The sequence below is a fragment of the Nelusetta ayraudi genome, unplaced genomic scaffold (genome assembly GCF_046127955.1).
Source record: "Nelusetta ayraudi isolate G7.1 ecotype Tasmania unplaced genomic scaffold, CSIRO-AGI_Nayr_v1 ptg000135l, whole genome shotgun sequence".
NCBI lineage: Eukaryota > Metazoa > Chordata > Actinopteri > Tetraodontiformes > Monacanthidae > Nelusetta > Nelusetta ayraudi.
In genome coordinates, this window is record NW_027466185.1 from 9,459,503 (window position 1) to 9,473,625 (window position 14,123).

The 14,123-nt window shown below is 46.8% G+C and overlaps 1 protein-coding gene across 2 annotated transcripts in view; it reads right to left on the reverse strand.

Moving 5' to 3' along the window:
* csmd2 (CUB and Sushi multiple domains 2) overlaps positions 1–14,123 on the reverse strand; it is a 225,237-nt gene that overhangs the window by 20,488 nt on the left and 190,626 nt on the right. The window contains exons 48-56 of one of the 2 annotated variants that reach the window (XM_076011540.1): positions 13,245–13,433; positions 12,161–12,307; positions 9,059–9,247; positions 5,744–5,929; positions 5,379–5,573; positions 4,998–5,171; positions 4,737–4,910; positions 4,057–4,230; positions 119–307 (exon numbers count right to left, since the gene is read on the reverse strand). In XM_076011540.1, the coding sequence (XP_075867655.1) occupies positions 119–307; positions 4,057–4,230; positions 4,737–4,910; positions 4,998–5,171; positions 5,379–5,573; positions 5,744–5,929; positions 9,059–9,247; positions 12,161–12,307; positions 13,245–13,433 (1,617 nt within the window). Of the gene's footprint in view, positions 1–118; positions 308–4,056; positions 4,231–4,736; positions 5,172–5,378; positions 5,574–5,743; positions 5,930–9,058; positions 9,248–12,160; positions 12,308–13,244; positions 13,434–14,123 lie in introns of both variants that reach the window. The other variant, XM_076011539.1, reaches the window with a different exon arrangement.

Genomic DNA, 14,123 nt, shown 5'->3' on the forward strand with positions numbered 1-14,123 from the left:
ACTCTTCCTTCCAAGAAATGTGAGGTTTGTGTTGTACAGGCGTCCTGTCTTATTTTTTTTGGCATGAAAAACAGGAAGCTGCGTCGAAATATTCACCGCCAAGCCCAGCGGTACTTACACAGGCACTTGGGCAGCGACCGATCCCAGGTGCCGTCCCCGTGGCAGGAGATGGAGCTGGTGCCAAGCAGGTAATAGCCGGGGTTACAGCGGTACGAAACGCTGGTCTGGAAGCTGTAGCGATGTGGCCCACTGGGCAGTACCTGCCTGACGCTGTTATCGACATGACCCGGCTCTGTGCAGTTCACAACTAGAGGAAAATGGTGCAGGAGGAGGGAGTAGGAGACGAAAGAGACAGAGATAAAGAAGGATCAATACGGATAATAGTTTGACCTGGAAAAGATGATAGATCATGTTAAGTTGTGTGGTTTTTTTTTTAAACTGGACTTTACAACCCAAACTGTATTTTTGATTCATTATTGTCAGTCCCTCAGGAAGTGGCGCTTCCGGCAAACGGACACTTTTTTCCCTCTCGTCTCGCCCTCGACTCCGATCCATTTTTTCCACGCCTGCCCTCATCTGCAACTTCCATTTATCCGGCATCCATCCATCCGTCTGCCACATTCCAAATGAGGTGGGTGGCAGGCTCCGGAAATAAACATTTGCTTCATTAGATCCAGTCTCCCGCTGGCCGCCGCCACCGCGCGGCGACGGTGATGGATGGCGAGCTCACGGGAGAAGAGGCGCCATGTCAGTTTAGCACCAGATGGAGGGTGTTAGCGGAGAGGAGAATGAGAGATGACGGAGGAGTGAGGGACAGCGAGTGTGTGTTTGTGTCGGGGGGGGTTGTGGGAGGTGGAGGAAGAGGGGAAGCAGTGAGGATTGAGTTTGCATAAAAAAAAAAATAATAATAAAAATAAACACAGGCGAAGGTCCGCCAGAATAAAAGTTCTATGAGCAATAATTCATCTCTTGAGTGCCTTGGATTCGTAACACAAAACGAAAAACCACGCTCGCGACACTGCCTCCACAATGTCGGAGCACAATGATTAACAGTTGCCGGCTAGTTCCTACTGTGAGTCACCACTGAATGGGGCTTCACCATGCCAAAACTCTAATGGCTCCTATAACACTGTCTCAGAGTGCCCACTCAGTCATTGTGCACCAGTTTACCACGCCATCATCGTCTCGCCACGCCGCAGCCAAAATGAGCCCATTGTATGCTAATGTGCTAAAAAAAAAAAAGTCAATTTTCTTAGGTTCCTCGGCTGCGGAGAACACCTCAATCACCCCCTCAACACTTATTGTGATTCATTTTGAGGAGAGCTGTTGAACTTGCGGTGCCTTCATCTACAGTGGAGGGAATAATAACCCCCATTTTTCCACATCCTCCGTCTGCGCCGCGCCGCTCAGCGTGGCGCACCGCGGAGCAAATCGCTTCCATTCTCGTCAGTGAGTTGCATTTCCACAGCGCAGAATGAAGCGTCCCCGAGGCGCAACGGGACTTTGCGGCTCCGCTACCATTTTTTGTATCGGTTGCAGAGATCGAATTGCAGCAAACGGGAAATTAAACGCGCAAAGTCTGAACTGTGAAAATGTTCTTAAAATCACGTCACATCCTGTTGCATAGATACTTAGTCGATCTTTTAAACATTTACTTCAACTTTGGGTTCCAAGGCATTAAACATTCTAAATTCTGGTAAAATATGGAGGTTTTTAGTGTTCAGCGTTCCCATTGAAGGTGTAACAACTCATGGAGAGATCCTGAGTTCTTGTCTGCATATACCAATTACTGACTACTATGCTGAGCTTCTCAAGACATTGATGCCACCAAGCACATTTTGCCCTGACTGCACTTCTGTTGTATTGGTTGCTCACAAAGGACATCTCGCTGTTATTTATAACTGTGTTATTTTGACAATGACAAATAAATAATTGATTGAATTGAATTTAATTCCACTTCTGTGGATTCAATCATTGTTTCTGTCTCACTCAGACTTTTTTAACAGCGGCTGATGAACGTACGACTTGGAAGCTCTCACGTGACCTTGTGGTTCAAGCGTTCAGAAATCTGGAGTAAGACAACAGAAGTTGCATTTCCGAGCAGGAAGGCATGAAAACCTTCAACTCTGGAAATGCATCACGGGTGCTGCGGTCTCAGAAGATGTGAACGGGTCATCTCAATATGGCCAACCTGTTCGTGCAGACCCGCGAGAGTGGAAGGAAAAAACTAAAGGCGGATAGGAAAAGAAAAAGACGAGGTAAATCCCCTGCGCTGGACATAAAAGCCGAGAACGGGGTCAAACTCATTCTCCTCCAGGCCGCCTGCCAATTGCCGCCGTGTCAGAATACACTTTTTTTCCCCTCCTTCTTTTTGCTCCTTGTCTTTATTGTGCGCAGGACAAAGGGACGCGTGGGGCGGCTTCTTTGGGAGAACTTGCACGGGGCTCTTTAGCTGTGATTCAAAGTGCTGATGATTAGAGATGAGTCAGAGAGCGGCCTGGCCGACGGGACCGCACTATTGATCCCGCCTGCGCACCCTTGAAGTTTAAAAAAAAAAAAAAAAATCTTGAACCCTGAAAAATCGTTACCTTTGTCTAACTCCTCGCTCCCGCTCTCCCTTTTAATTCCCGCCATCTGTATCATCCACCGAGCGGCGAAAGCTTATTGTTGGGCTTAGCCGGGCTGAGATGAAATGTACGAAGCGCAGTGTCGCCAAATTGATGGAGCGAAGCAAACCTAACGAAAACACCCCCCTCCCCAAATTAAGGCGATAAATCTGATTGACAAAAAAGACCCTTGAGCTACTTTACGTCTTTACGTCCACACTGAGGATAATGTTCTACCCAAAACAAAAACGCCCAGAGGACCACTCGGCCTCCGCTAAATACATCTCGGCGACCGTCGAAGGCCAATGCTAATACGGTGTGCGCTAGGAGAGCTTGGAGAATTAAGGAGCGAGTCTGGGAGAAAATCTCGGCCTGCTTATGCATGCAGCAGCAGCAGCAGCAGCAGCAGCAGCAGCAGCAGCCGTGCGCTCGTCTCCCAGTTTTAACAATCAGAGGGAAGCGTTCCCGAGAGGCTCACAACCTCTTCATGTGGATGTCAAAAAAAAAAAAAGCCAGATATTTTCTATCACTTAAAACAAATTCGCGAGTCAATCCATCCATCTGTCACACTCTGGGCTCGACCTTGTAAGTACCCACGCCGCGGCTGTCACAACAAACCCTCCTCCATTAGTCGGGACTTAGAGAAGAAAGCGTGTGCAGAGACTCGTTGCTAAGGAAAAAAAACTTACAAACAAAGAAAGGGGACTTGCCAGATTAAATCTCGTTACCTTGCCAATTGCAAGAGAAGCGGACAGTTTTTATTCCGAGCAAAAACCTAAGAGTCTCTAAAGGCACTTTTCTTCTATAAAAAAACAAAAAAAGTCAAGGACCGCCTGATAGTTTTTTCTGGTTGTCTCTGCGTGGTTATGAACCAGCTGTGTGCTGCTGACAGCCAGGTGAGCTGAGAGGTTGTGGCGGCGGCGGCGTCTCCAAAGGTTACGTGCGGCGCATCGCAATGAAACAATCTAAACTTCCTTCTCCCTCCTCTTTATTCTATTCCTGTCCCCCTAAATATGGTTTGCTTGTACTTCAAGTGCGCACAGCTCTCCCTCCGTTTACTGTGGTCGTCGCTTGCCAAAGGTCATGTGGCCTTGTTCAACATGACAGCAAAAAAAAACAACAAAAAAATATATATATATATTTGTGTCCTGCCTGCTAATGCAACCTTGAGAAACTAACCCTAACCCTTTTACTGTTTTTTTTTTTTCATGAGGACCTTTTGTGTTGTGACAAAAGGTCACTAATGCCTCAATGAGTGACCAGTGACCACACCCCCAGCCAGGTGTTTGTTCCATCACTGAGCGCTTCCTCTATTCGCCACAGTATGCTAACTTGGCGAGGGCTAAATATCAGAATCCCTGCAGGAGTCCAGAGAGGAAAATTGAAAGCTGTGAGAAAGGGCACAGTGTTGGAAACTGAGCGTAAATACCGACTAGTTGACGAGACTCACTTATGCATTTTGGGAGAGCGTTGCTCCACTGCCCGTTGGACTGACATGTGGACTTTAAAACACCGCGCAGGACATATCCGGTATTGCAGGCAAAGCGCACATGGTCGTTGAGGTTGAACTGGGTCCCTTGGGTTAGGCCAAAGTTCGGGTTGCCTGGGTGGCCGCATGTGATGGCTGAAAAAGAGAAAGACAATCAAGGTTACGATCTAAAAATGAGAACAGATGATCAGTGGAGACAGAAGAGTGGATTCTGTCTGGAGATGACGGTGCACTCCGAAAGCCAGAGGTCATGTGCGGCTACACTGTCTGTCTGTTTGCTTAGTTTCAATTAATCCTGTATAATGAGCTGCTTCTGTTCTTCAAATTGCTTTTCAAAAAAAAAAAAAAACAGTGTGTTTTAAGTGGTTGTGGAGACACTGGCCGTAAAAAAAAAATGTTTTATTACGTGCTGTAATAAAGATCATAACCAGAGGGCTCGAGTCTTACAAGGATAAATTGGTGGGAATCTCCAAACACTTCAACCCTGGGGTGGCTTGAGTCAGCACTTAATCGGCGGCTGCAAAATGGTATTGCTGTATATTGCTAACTACCAATTATAATCATAATAATCACAATGATAAAAAAAAAAGACATAAAAGTGTTTGGTGAGAGATTCTGGACGTCTCTTTGTGGACACTTACGGACGCAGACGGGAGTGCGTCCCGACCAGCGGTGATCCTGCTCACAGATTCGCACCGAAACCCCAATGAGACGAAACCCCGGGTTACACTGATAGACGACGCTGCCTCTGTAGTTGTAATTCTCGCCGATGATCTGGCCGTTCACGATGGGGTCTGGGGTGCCGCAGTGCCCGGCTGCCAATGAGAGAGGAGAGTAGTTAAAGTCCCATCGTCTCTTCTTTCTGTGGATGCTGCAATGAAGCAAAATAGCGACGCTCGTACCAAGACACTGGACCTGCGTTCCGCTCCAGAGCCCGTTGGACATACACTCGCGCACCCTGGAGCCCACCAGCGTGTAACCGGTGTTGCAGGAGAAGATGGCGGTGGCTCCGTACACAGTCAGCGTGCCGATCTTGTTGCCGTTCGGCGGAGTTCCAAGGTCGCCACAGGAAATGACTGAAAGTAGAATAAATCAAATCACTGCTGAATAACAAATCTCCACCTGAATGGTGCAGAAACTCAACAGCACACTCTCTGTCTCCTCCTGAAATTGTTTTTTCTTTCACTTATAGTCAGACGAGACATGCTCGGGTGCAAATTATATACAGAGCTTTGAAAAACAAAAAAATAATAATTGGAAACTGCACTTCAGTTGTCACTTACTGTCACAGACAGGCCGCGGGTCTGGGTAGTTCCAAGTGCTGTTTGCCTGGCACCGAATGACTCTCTGGCCCTTGTAGTAATATCCCGGGTCGCATATGAGCATCATTATGGCGTCGTATTGGTTTTGAGTTCCATAAATTAGCCTCCACCTCCCGTGTTCCACGGCGGAGTGGCCGATGTCAGGGCAGGTCACGGCTACAAGGCAAAGAGGGTCGTTGAACACACTTCAAACTGTGGATTGCTTCGACGTTCAGAACACTCTTTTTCTGTAAGGGCCTCGAAAGCAGCGAGACATCATATATTTTAAATGCAAATTAACAGCAAGGCGGAAATCAATCCAATGACGGTGGGAGAAAAGCACTCACGGATGCATCTGGGCGGAGCCTCGATGGGGCTCCACCTCCCAGATTCCTGACACATCACCGAGGTGGTGACTGGGCCGGCCAGTCGGAAGCCGGGGTTGCACTGGTAGGTGGCCCGCGCTCCCAGGGAGAAGTCCTGGCCCAGGATGCTGCCGTTGACGGGAGGCAGCGGCATTCCGCAGGACATGACTAGACGGCAGGGAGCAGAAGACGGGCTGAAGGGAGAAAGTCCTGCGTCTGCGCGAGGCCTATTTTAATAAGCATCTTTGTATTCAGGGCGCTTTGCTCGCAATGGGAGAGAACAAACTCCCAGCGGCAGGATTGATGCGCAGTAAACCGTGGCTCGGGCCGCCATTTGCACAAGTGCTAACAATCAAGTCTAGAGAGAGCGCACGCAGTTCACGTGGAAGCAACACCTGGCCCAGGCATTGAATGGCTGCCTCGCTCTCTCTTGGCTTTACACACCTCTTGCTGCTGCTGTTCAGTAACAAAAAAAGAAAAAGAGCTTTGAAGAGGCGCTTCTTCAGTTTCCCGGCGGTAATGAATTCCGGCCGTTGGAAGCGTAACGCAGTTCGTGTGGGTGTGGAAAAAGAAAAACAACAACATTAAATTAAAAAGAATGAGATGTCGCTGTGCTGGTTGTGAGGTGACATCCAGGTGTGTTTGGAATGGCGCAAGATGCAATTTGTCCCTGAGCAACGTGATAAAAAATAAAGAAATAAAAATAAAAAAATCCACTGCAGCCTCTGAGAGAGAAGCCGCAGCAGCTTTCTGTTGTGCAAACTACTAGTACTTGCCATCCAGGTGAGACGGACATGAAGGTGGTTTCTGAATCCATGTATCAACTGTTCATTCATTTTTCAAAATACAATGAAAGCCAAAAAAAACCCCAAAAAAACAAATAATGACTCATCATCAAACAAAATGAAAAACAAGTGATAAATCATTTTTCCAATTCCTGATTTTGGACTCGTTTTTATTTTTTTTTTAACTTTTGTGATACCTGCCTGCATCTCACATGCAATAATAAAAAAAAAAAAAAAATGTTGCATGGATGTGGCAGAAACCCTCCGGGTCAAACGCCTCGCCTGAAATTGAAATACCAAACGTGGACAATCAACCGTTATCTGTTTTGTCAATTTTCCAATTGAGCACACAGGAATCGGAAACGACAATTTGTTGTCCGTTTTTTCATCTTGGTTGCCGAAAAGTCGTCATTTGTTTTTGTTTTTTGGATTTGTTTTTATTTTGAAAAACAAATGACACACAGATTCTCCTGGATAGAGCAGCAGATGTTTGGGCTAAAGCAGGGGTGTCAAACATACGGCCCGTGGGCCGGATCAGGCCCGCAAGCTGTTTTCTTCTGGCCCGCGAGATGATTTTGCAAAATATAAAAACTGCAATTTATCAGTGAAAGAAAGTGCCGTTCTAAATGTGTCCACTTGGTGTCGCAATATTGTTTCTGCTTGGCAAACAAACTCAATACTGGGGCTGAGCAAATCGGCACAAGTACATCCAATCACGTCTCCTATTGGCTACCCTCATTGCCCCAGAATGTCTCCTATTGGCTACCCTCATTGCCCCAGAACGTCTCCTATTGGCTACCCTCATTGCCCCAGAACGTCTCCTATTGGCTACCGTCATTGCCTCAGAACCTCTCCTATTGGCTGCCCTCATTGCCCCAAAATGTCTCTGTCGAAACAGACAAAGCTGATGCAGAGCAGTGTTGCCATCTTGGCGACTTTCTCCCCCCAAAAAGTCGCTATTCTCACCATAGCGACTTTTTTTTTTGTTGTCAAAAGCGACGAGCGACAAATCTAGCGACTTTTCCTGGTGTTGTTACGTTGCGATCAAGTGCAAATTGTCAATTATGCAAATAAGACAATGACGTCATTTGGCGACTTTCAGGACAGCCAATAGCGACTTTCCTTACTGAGGAGTTGGCAACACTGATGCAGTTTGCAGAGTCCTCAAAGAACACAGACAAAATAAAACAAAGAAAACAACTGGAAGTTGTTGGGTTTTTTTTACGTTATTATTACCATACCATGATTTTACCGGTCTGGCCCGCTTGGGAAGAGATTTTCCTCGATGTGGCCCGTCAACCAAAATGAGTTTGACACCCCTGGGCTAAAGACATGGTGTTAACAGGATCATTTTGAGACAAATCAAAGACTTAAATTACAAATTTGAGTGATATGGAGGTGAAACACTTGGCTTCAGAGAATGTAGGAGGACGGTTGGGTAGATGGTCGGTCTCAGTTCCTCACCTCTGTGAAACTCTAGAAAGGTCACTAGTATTAGAAAATGTCACCAGGGCATCTCACGAGAACCTGGCGAGTTTCAAACGGTTGGAATTCCAATTTTGAGGGCTCTGTTCCTTTAATAAAACAATGCCATGTGTTGTGATGAACACATAAGAAACGTTGAGGGGGGGAGAGCAGAATATTTACCATGACTGGAAATCGATAAGAAACAATGCAGCCACGTAGAATAAAAATCTACAGTGTTTTTGTTCCGTCACGTAAGATTCTCCCTGACCATCAAAAACGTGTCAATGTGTCTGTGCTGAAGGTGGTGCTGATTGCTGCTGGGGTTTGTTTCTAATCATAGATGGGAGCTGAGCAGAGTGACGGACAGATAACTGAGACATTAACCGGGAAGACTGACACATCAAACAATTCAGCTCAGCCAGAGCAATCATTAACCTGCTGCAGTGTTATCGCAGCCGCTCTCGGGAGTGAGAGAGCGAGAGGTTCCTTCAGACACCCGAGGCGGTGGAGACCTCGATGACGGCGCGCTGTCGGCACCAATCACACTTCTGAGCCTGTCTGATTATTTACTTTAACCCTCTGGAGTAAACAAAAAAAAGGGAAAAAAAAAAGAAAAGCACCGCATGCATGTTCTAAAAAAGGTACATTTTCCGCTTCAGACAAGCATTATTTTAGTTTGTCTTTCTGTCCCACCTCCCTCTCTGTGCCACAATCTTGGCCACTTGATGAGAAACTGAAATTGTCTTTTGTTGTTGTCGGAGCGGCTGCGGCGGCAGTAAACAATGCAAAACAGCAGCATAATGAGAGTTTGTTAAGACGAGCTCCTGCTTTCCATCTGCATTTCACACCCAGGCAATGTCACAGACTGCAAACAAAGCACAAGCTCCTCTGTTACAAGCTAGCAGGGTGACATTAACCTGCTCCAGCCTTTTTTTCTTTTTTTTTTTATGAGCAGAGCAAATTTGTCTCGACTAAATTAAAAAGTCTAGTCCACTAAACCACCTGACGTGATCCCAATAATGAACTGCTGTTGCTGTTCTCTCACCTTGGCAGAGCGGCACCGGTGCGTTCCACTGGTGGATCCCCTGTGCCGTCCTCGTGCACGTGGCGCTGCTCTGGCCAATGAGCCGGAAGCCCTGGTCACAGCTGAAACGCAGGGTGCTACCCAGCTTGGTCCCAGTCAGACTGTGCACGGTGCCATTCTCAGGGTTGTTAGGGGGGCTGCAGTAGGCCGCTGGTGAGAGCATGGAACAAATAGGTTGGAGAGTGCGAGTGTTTGCAGAGGGAGAGTCTGGAGGGTAGCGAGCAAAGAGAAAGAAACAGCGACAGCAACGAGAAAAAAAACAACTAATAATGATGCAAATGGTTTCAGAAAGGGTTGAGGGATGAAGGTGTTTTAGAAAGCGCAGAAGCGCCAGATTCTCATTTGCATCTGTCGTCCATGTCTTGGTAAAGGATGCTGCACATTATTACGGGCGCGACAATGCTATCGCTTCTAAAGGTAAATGGCAGGAGAGCAAAGCTGATTATAGGGGAAACAGATGCACATCGGGGGGAGAAGAGAAGAAAAAAACAAAACAAAGTAAACAACAAACCAAGAAAAAAGAGGAAAGCAAAAGTGAGGGATGCGCGGTGATTGGAGGATTTAGTCGGGTTCGTGGGCCAGAATTTTGGCAGACAACAAGTCGGCTGGTGGCGAGAACGGCGAGAACCGATAAAACCCACGGGTTAAAAAATAAACGCGTTGATGCGACAAAATGCGTATATTCACACAGAAGTAGTGGTGGTTGTAGGTAAGCATTTAGGATAGAAGTGGACCATGGACACACACACACACACACACACACACACACACACACACACACACACACACATAAAAGTAACCCAAAAAACAAGCGTATTATCCATTACGTTTAATCACTGTGACCACTTTACAGCCCCATAAAAATGCAAATTCCGACATGAACCGTTCACACGTGGTGACGCCACTGGCCTCTGTTTTCAGGTGCATGGGGATATATCAGCGCCGTGCAATCAGATAAAGCTGCCTCACAAAAAAACAGAACTCAACAAAAAAATTAAAATAAAATAAAATAAAATAAAACTCTATGCTATGTCAGCGCCGACTGTTCTGGCGAGACAGGTGGTGGCGGTGGCGGCAGCGTTGTGGCGGACTTTTCTCTGGGGAGCTGACAGAACATTTTGCAGGCGGCGGGGAGATGAAAACGCGTCTTGTGAGCGAGGTCCACCCAGTTGAGTCGAACAAGGTGTAATCCAGGCTGCGGTGGCTTAAGAAGTGCGACGCCGTCCTCCGTTTGCCCTCGTCGTCATCTTTCTCTTGCTTTGTTTTCTTTAGTTTTTTTCAAGGAATGCGTCCAGATACAAAATCAGACAACTGCATATTTAATCCAAAAGCGTGCACGCCCAGCCAGAGAGCTTTTTGTCTGCGACTGCGACTGGCGGCTCCTATTCACGATTTCCATCTGTGTATAATTCATGTCTCGCTGCACCTATTTTTTTCTTCTTCTTCTTGTCCTTCTCGCTCCCTCTCCATTTTCTGCATATCATAGCGCGGAGCTCGTCTAACGGCGGCGAGCCCTGCAGCTCAGAGAAATCAAAACCCACGTTGGCAGCAGACAGGACTGGACTGGATCACGGAGACGGCCGGGAGAGGCAGACAAAAGAGAGGAACGCAGGAAAGCAAAAAACGGCGAGGCGTCAGGATGGAGCCGACGGCTGGATGCGGACGAGGACTAAGGTGGCAGAGGGGACGTCCGCTAGGCAGCACCGGGGGGAGTAGAGTGGACGCAAGTTCCATCTGTTTCTCCTCTCCGCCGAAGACAAACCCGTACTGACTCCAATCAACACAAAGGAAATTCTTGTCACGAAAAAAACAAAATACTCAAAATTCCGTGTCAAAATTTTAATCACGAAATTGAGACTTTACTCATTAATTTTTAACTTTATTCTCCAAATTTTGAGTTTATTCATGGAATTTCAACTTCATTCTTGACGTTTCGACTTTAATCTCGAGATGGAAAATGAAAAAGTATCCTTCCTGTAATTATTTTTTTTAATTCTCTACCTGTGGCCCTAATCCTTTCTCGGCCTCTATCTTGTCTTTCACTGAGCCCCTCGCTCACTTCAGGCTGCCCCGCTGCGAAATCCGACTCAGCTCGGGAAAAATGAGAAGTTAAAGAGGCTCAAAAAACAAGTGACAACAAACTCAGTCGGGAGGAGAAGGAGAACCCTGCCGACTGACAAAGAAGCCATTTGTCAACCTGGCCCGAGTGGTGGAGACAGAGAGGGATGAAAGCTTTTTTTTTTTTTTTAATATTTACACACTCATCATTCACGGCGAGTTACGCAGGTGTCAAACGCCGACAGATCCTCCATGGAGGCAGAACCGAGCAGAGGGACGTCGAGGGATGGAAGGAAAACAGGGTTTGCTAATTTCTCAGCCTGTGCTGCACAGCGAGCAGCGCTGCAGATGCTGCCTGCCAGCCGCCCCCATTATGTTGTCATGGAGATGGGTCATTTCATTTTTTATTTATTATTCTATCTATTTATCTATTTTTACAGATATTGTGTAGCCGCTTCAGGAAGCCAAGATCTCGCCCTTGTTTATGCAGAGAGCCGAAAAGCACCTTCGCCGTGACAGAGTCTGATCCTGCGAATCTGACGGTGAACACATTCCAAACCAACCGCCATTTACAATCATTATACTGCACTATCATTATTATTATTACTACTATTTTACTGATGTTATCACTATTATAACTATAATTATTTATTACTAGCATTATTTTGTAATTGTATTCTAATTGTAGTAGTAGTTTCATATTTTGCTACTAATCATATTATATTATATCATATTATATTGGATTGTAAAACACTTCAATGCACTTGCCACTTTTTAATCTTTTGTATTTTTGGAAACTTATATTGAACTTGCCATTTGCCACTTTTGCCACTTTCTCTATTCTTTGGAATGCACAATTAACGTGAGGCTCCATCACACCAACATTTGGCTGTCATGTAATGTGACGTGACAAATGAAAAAATTGTTGAAATCTTAAAATAAACCAACAATAAACAACAAAACAACAGAAGCTACGAACTGGAGGATTCTTCAACTCGGTCTCACCTGAGTAGCGTATGCGGAAACCCTTGTGGCTGGTGGTGTGGTCGAAGGACCAGTGCAGGTAGACCTTGTTGCTGGAGCTGGTGATGCTCAGCGGGCTGGAGTAGTTGCCGCTGAGGGTGATGAGCAGGGGGCTCTGCCTGGACAGACCTGCAGTGGAGAACAGAGGAAACGCACCCATGAAAGGAAAAAAAAACCCCAACAAACAGAATCCGTCCTTTCATGGCAATTATGAGAAAAAGAGAAAGATGCAGACGCCTCTATCAGCGAGTCTTCACAGGCGTGGCTGCCTGTTGCGCGACGCCAGCACGACCAGCAAACCGCTGAACGCGCTTCCCCCATAATTGGAAATTGACACAGCGCCGTATTTAATTAATGGAAATGCTCAGTTTTTAAACCCTGCGCAAGTCACGCCCTTTTTGTTTTGCGACAAATTAAAATCTGCCAAGCTGGGACTTTTCAGAGAAGCTGAAAACAAACAACAAAACAACCGTAATTGGCTTGGCAGCCCAGCAGCATAGCGAGCGGCTGCACCCTCTTTATTCAGCCGCAGATAAAAAGAAGAAAAAAATCAGGAACACTGGTGAGTTCGGCAGCTGTTTCCCCAGCCAGGTATCGGCAGGTTTGCGGAGTCTTCCCGCATGACAACTACGGGCAAAAAGGGGTTCTTTTCAACCATTAAAACAGAACCTTGGTGATACTTTTCAATGGCCACCGATAATTAGGCGCTGGGGAAACAGTGTTGGAAAAGCAGCGCTGGGGAGCCAAAGTGGGATTGCAGTGGGTGAACTGACTGCTGAGTGCATTTACGAAATACCAACTCTGTATTCTAGAGGTTTTGACCAACTAGGGCAGCCAGTGCTCTTAGCGTTTTTCCATCATCTGGAAAGCAGGAGCAACCACTACCTGACTGGGAAGAATCATCAATGGAACTTTGCCGAGTGCCGTCTTTAAGGTTACCGTTTTGGTAAATTTTTTTCTTCATCGTCAACAAAAACTGACTTCAATTTGCGCAACGTCAGCAAACTCCTCGACAACCAACTGAAACCGAGTTCATCTGAGGTTCCTTGGGTCGCCGCAAACTCACCGTCAAAGATCTCCAGCTCGTCAAACTGGCGGCTGGTCTGGAAGTGCTCGATGGTGAAGGTGATGTTGTAGCCCGGTTCCACCTTGACCACCCAGGAGCACGACTCGAAGTGGGGGAAGCCGCTGCCCGGTGACTGGCTCATGATGACACCAGTGGAGGCGGTGAGGATCTCGTTCATAGGGCAGGTCACTGTGGAGAGAGAACAAAGAAGAAAAATAAATGATGGTTTGAGTTTACCCACTTCGGAGGTTCTTTTTTTCTTTTTCTTTTTCTTTTTTTTTTTTTTACAATTACAAACAACTATAAGCAGTCCATTATTTTTCAGTTCATTCAATTTGCCTCGACAGCCAAATTGGATTGGTTTGAGATGGAGGGCAATTCAATGTGACCAAAAGCGTGGCCGGGCTGATTGTCATTCTGCTCTGTGCGCTGCCGCGACTCTGTCCAGGAAGCTGTTTATTAGCCTCGCCGACTCGACATGAGCGCCCACTCTTGTCTACAGGTGACAGCGGGGAGCAGAGTCTCTGCAAAGTCCCCTCCACATTTTTTACTGCGCTGCCGAGCCTGCAGTGTCAGGATCTCTACGGCGTTCCTGCCTGGGCTGCGAGGACGGCCCATTTATCTAGCAGACGCACGCATAGCGCAACCCCCCCCAAAAAAACTGACTGCAACATAAAATGACAATAAAACGGCAACGACGCAACATTGCAACAAGGTTTCTCCTCTCTCTCTGTCTCGCTCGCTCGCTCGCCCTCTCTGCTGCCATTGGAAATGGCCCAGTTGTACATGAACAGCGGAGCTTGTTCCGCCTCAGGGCGAGACAGCCCTTGGCACTCGCAGGTCCTTCATTACAGCAGTGAAATACTGAAGAGCCTGATT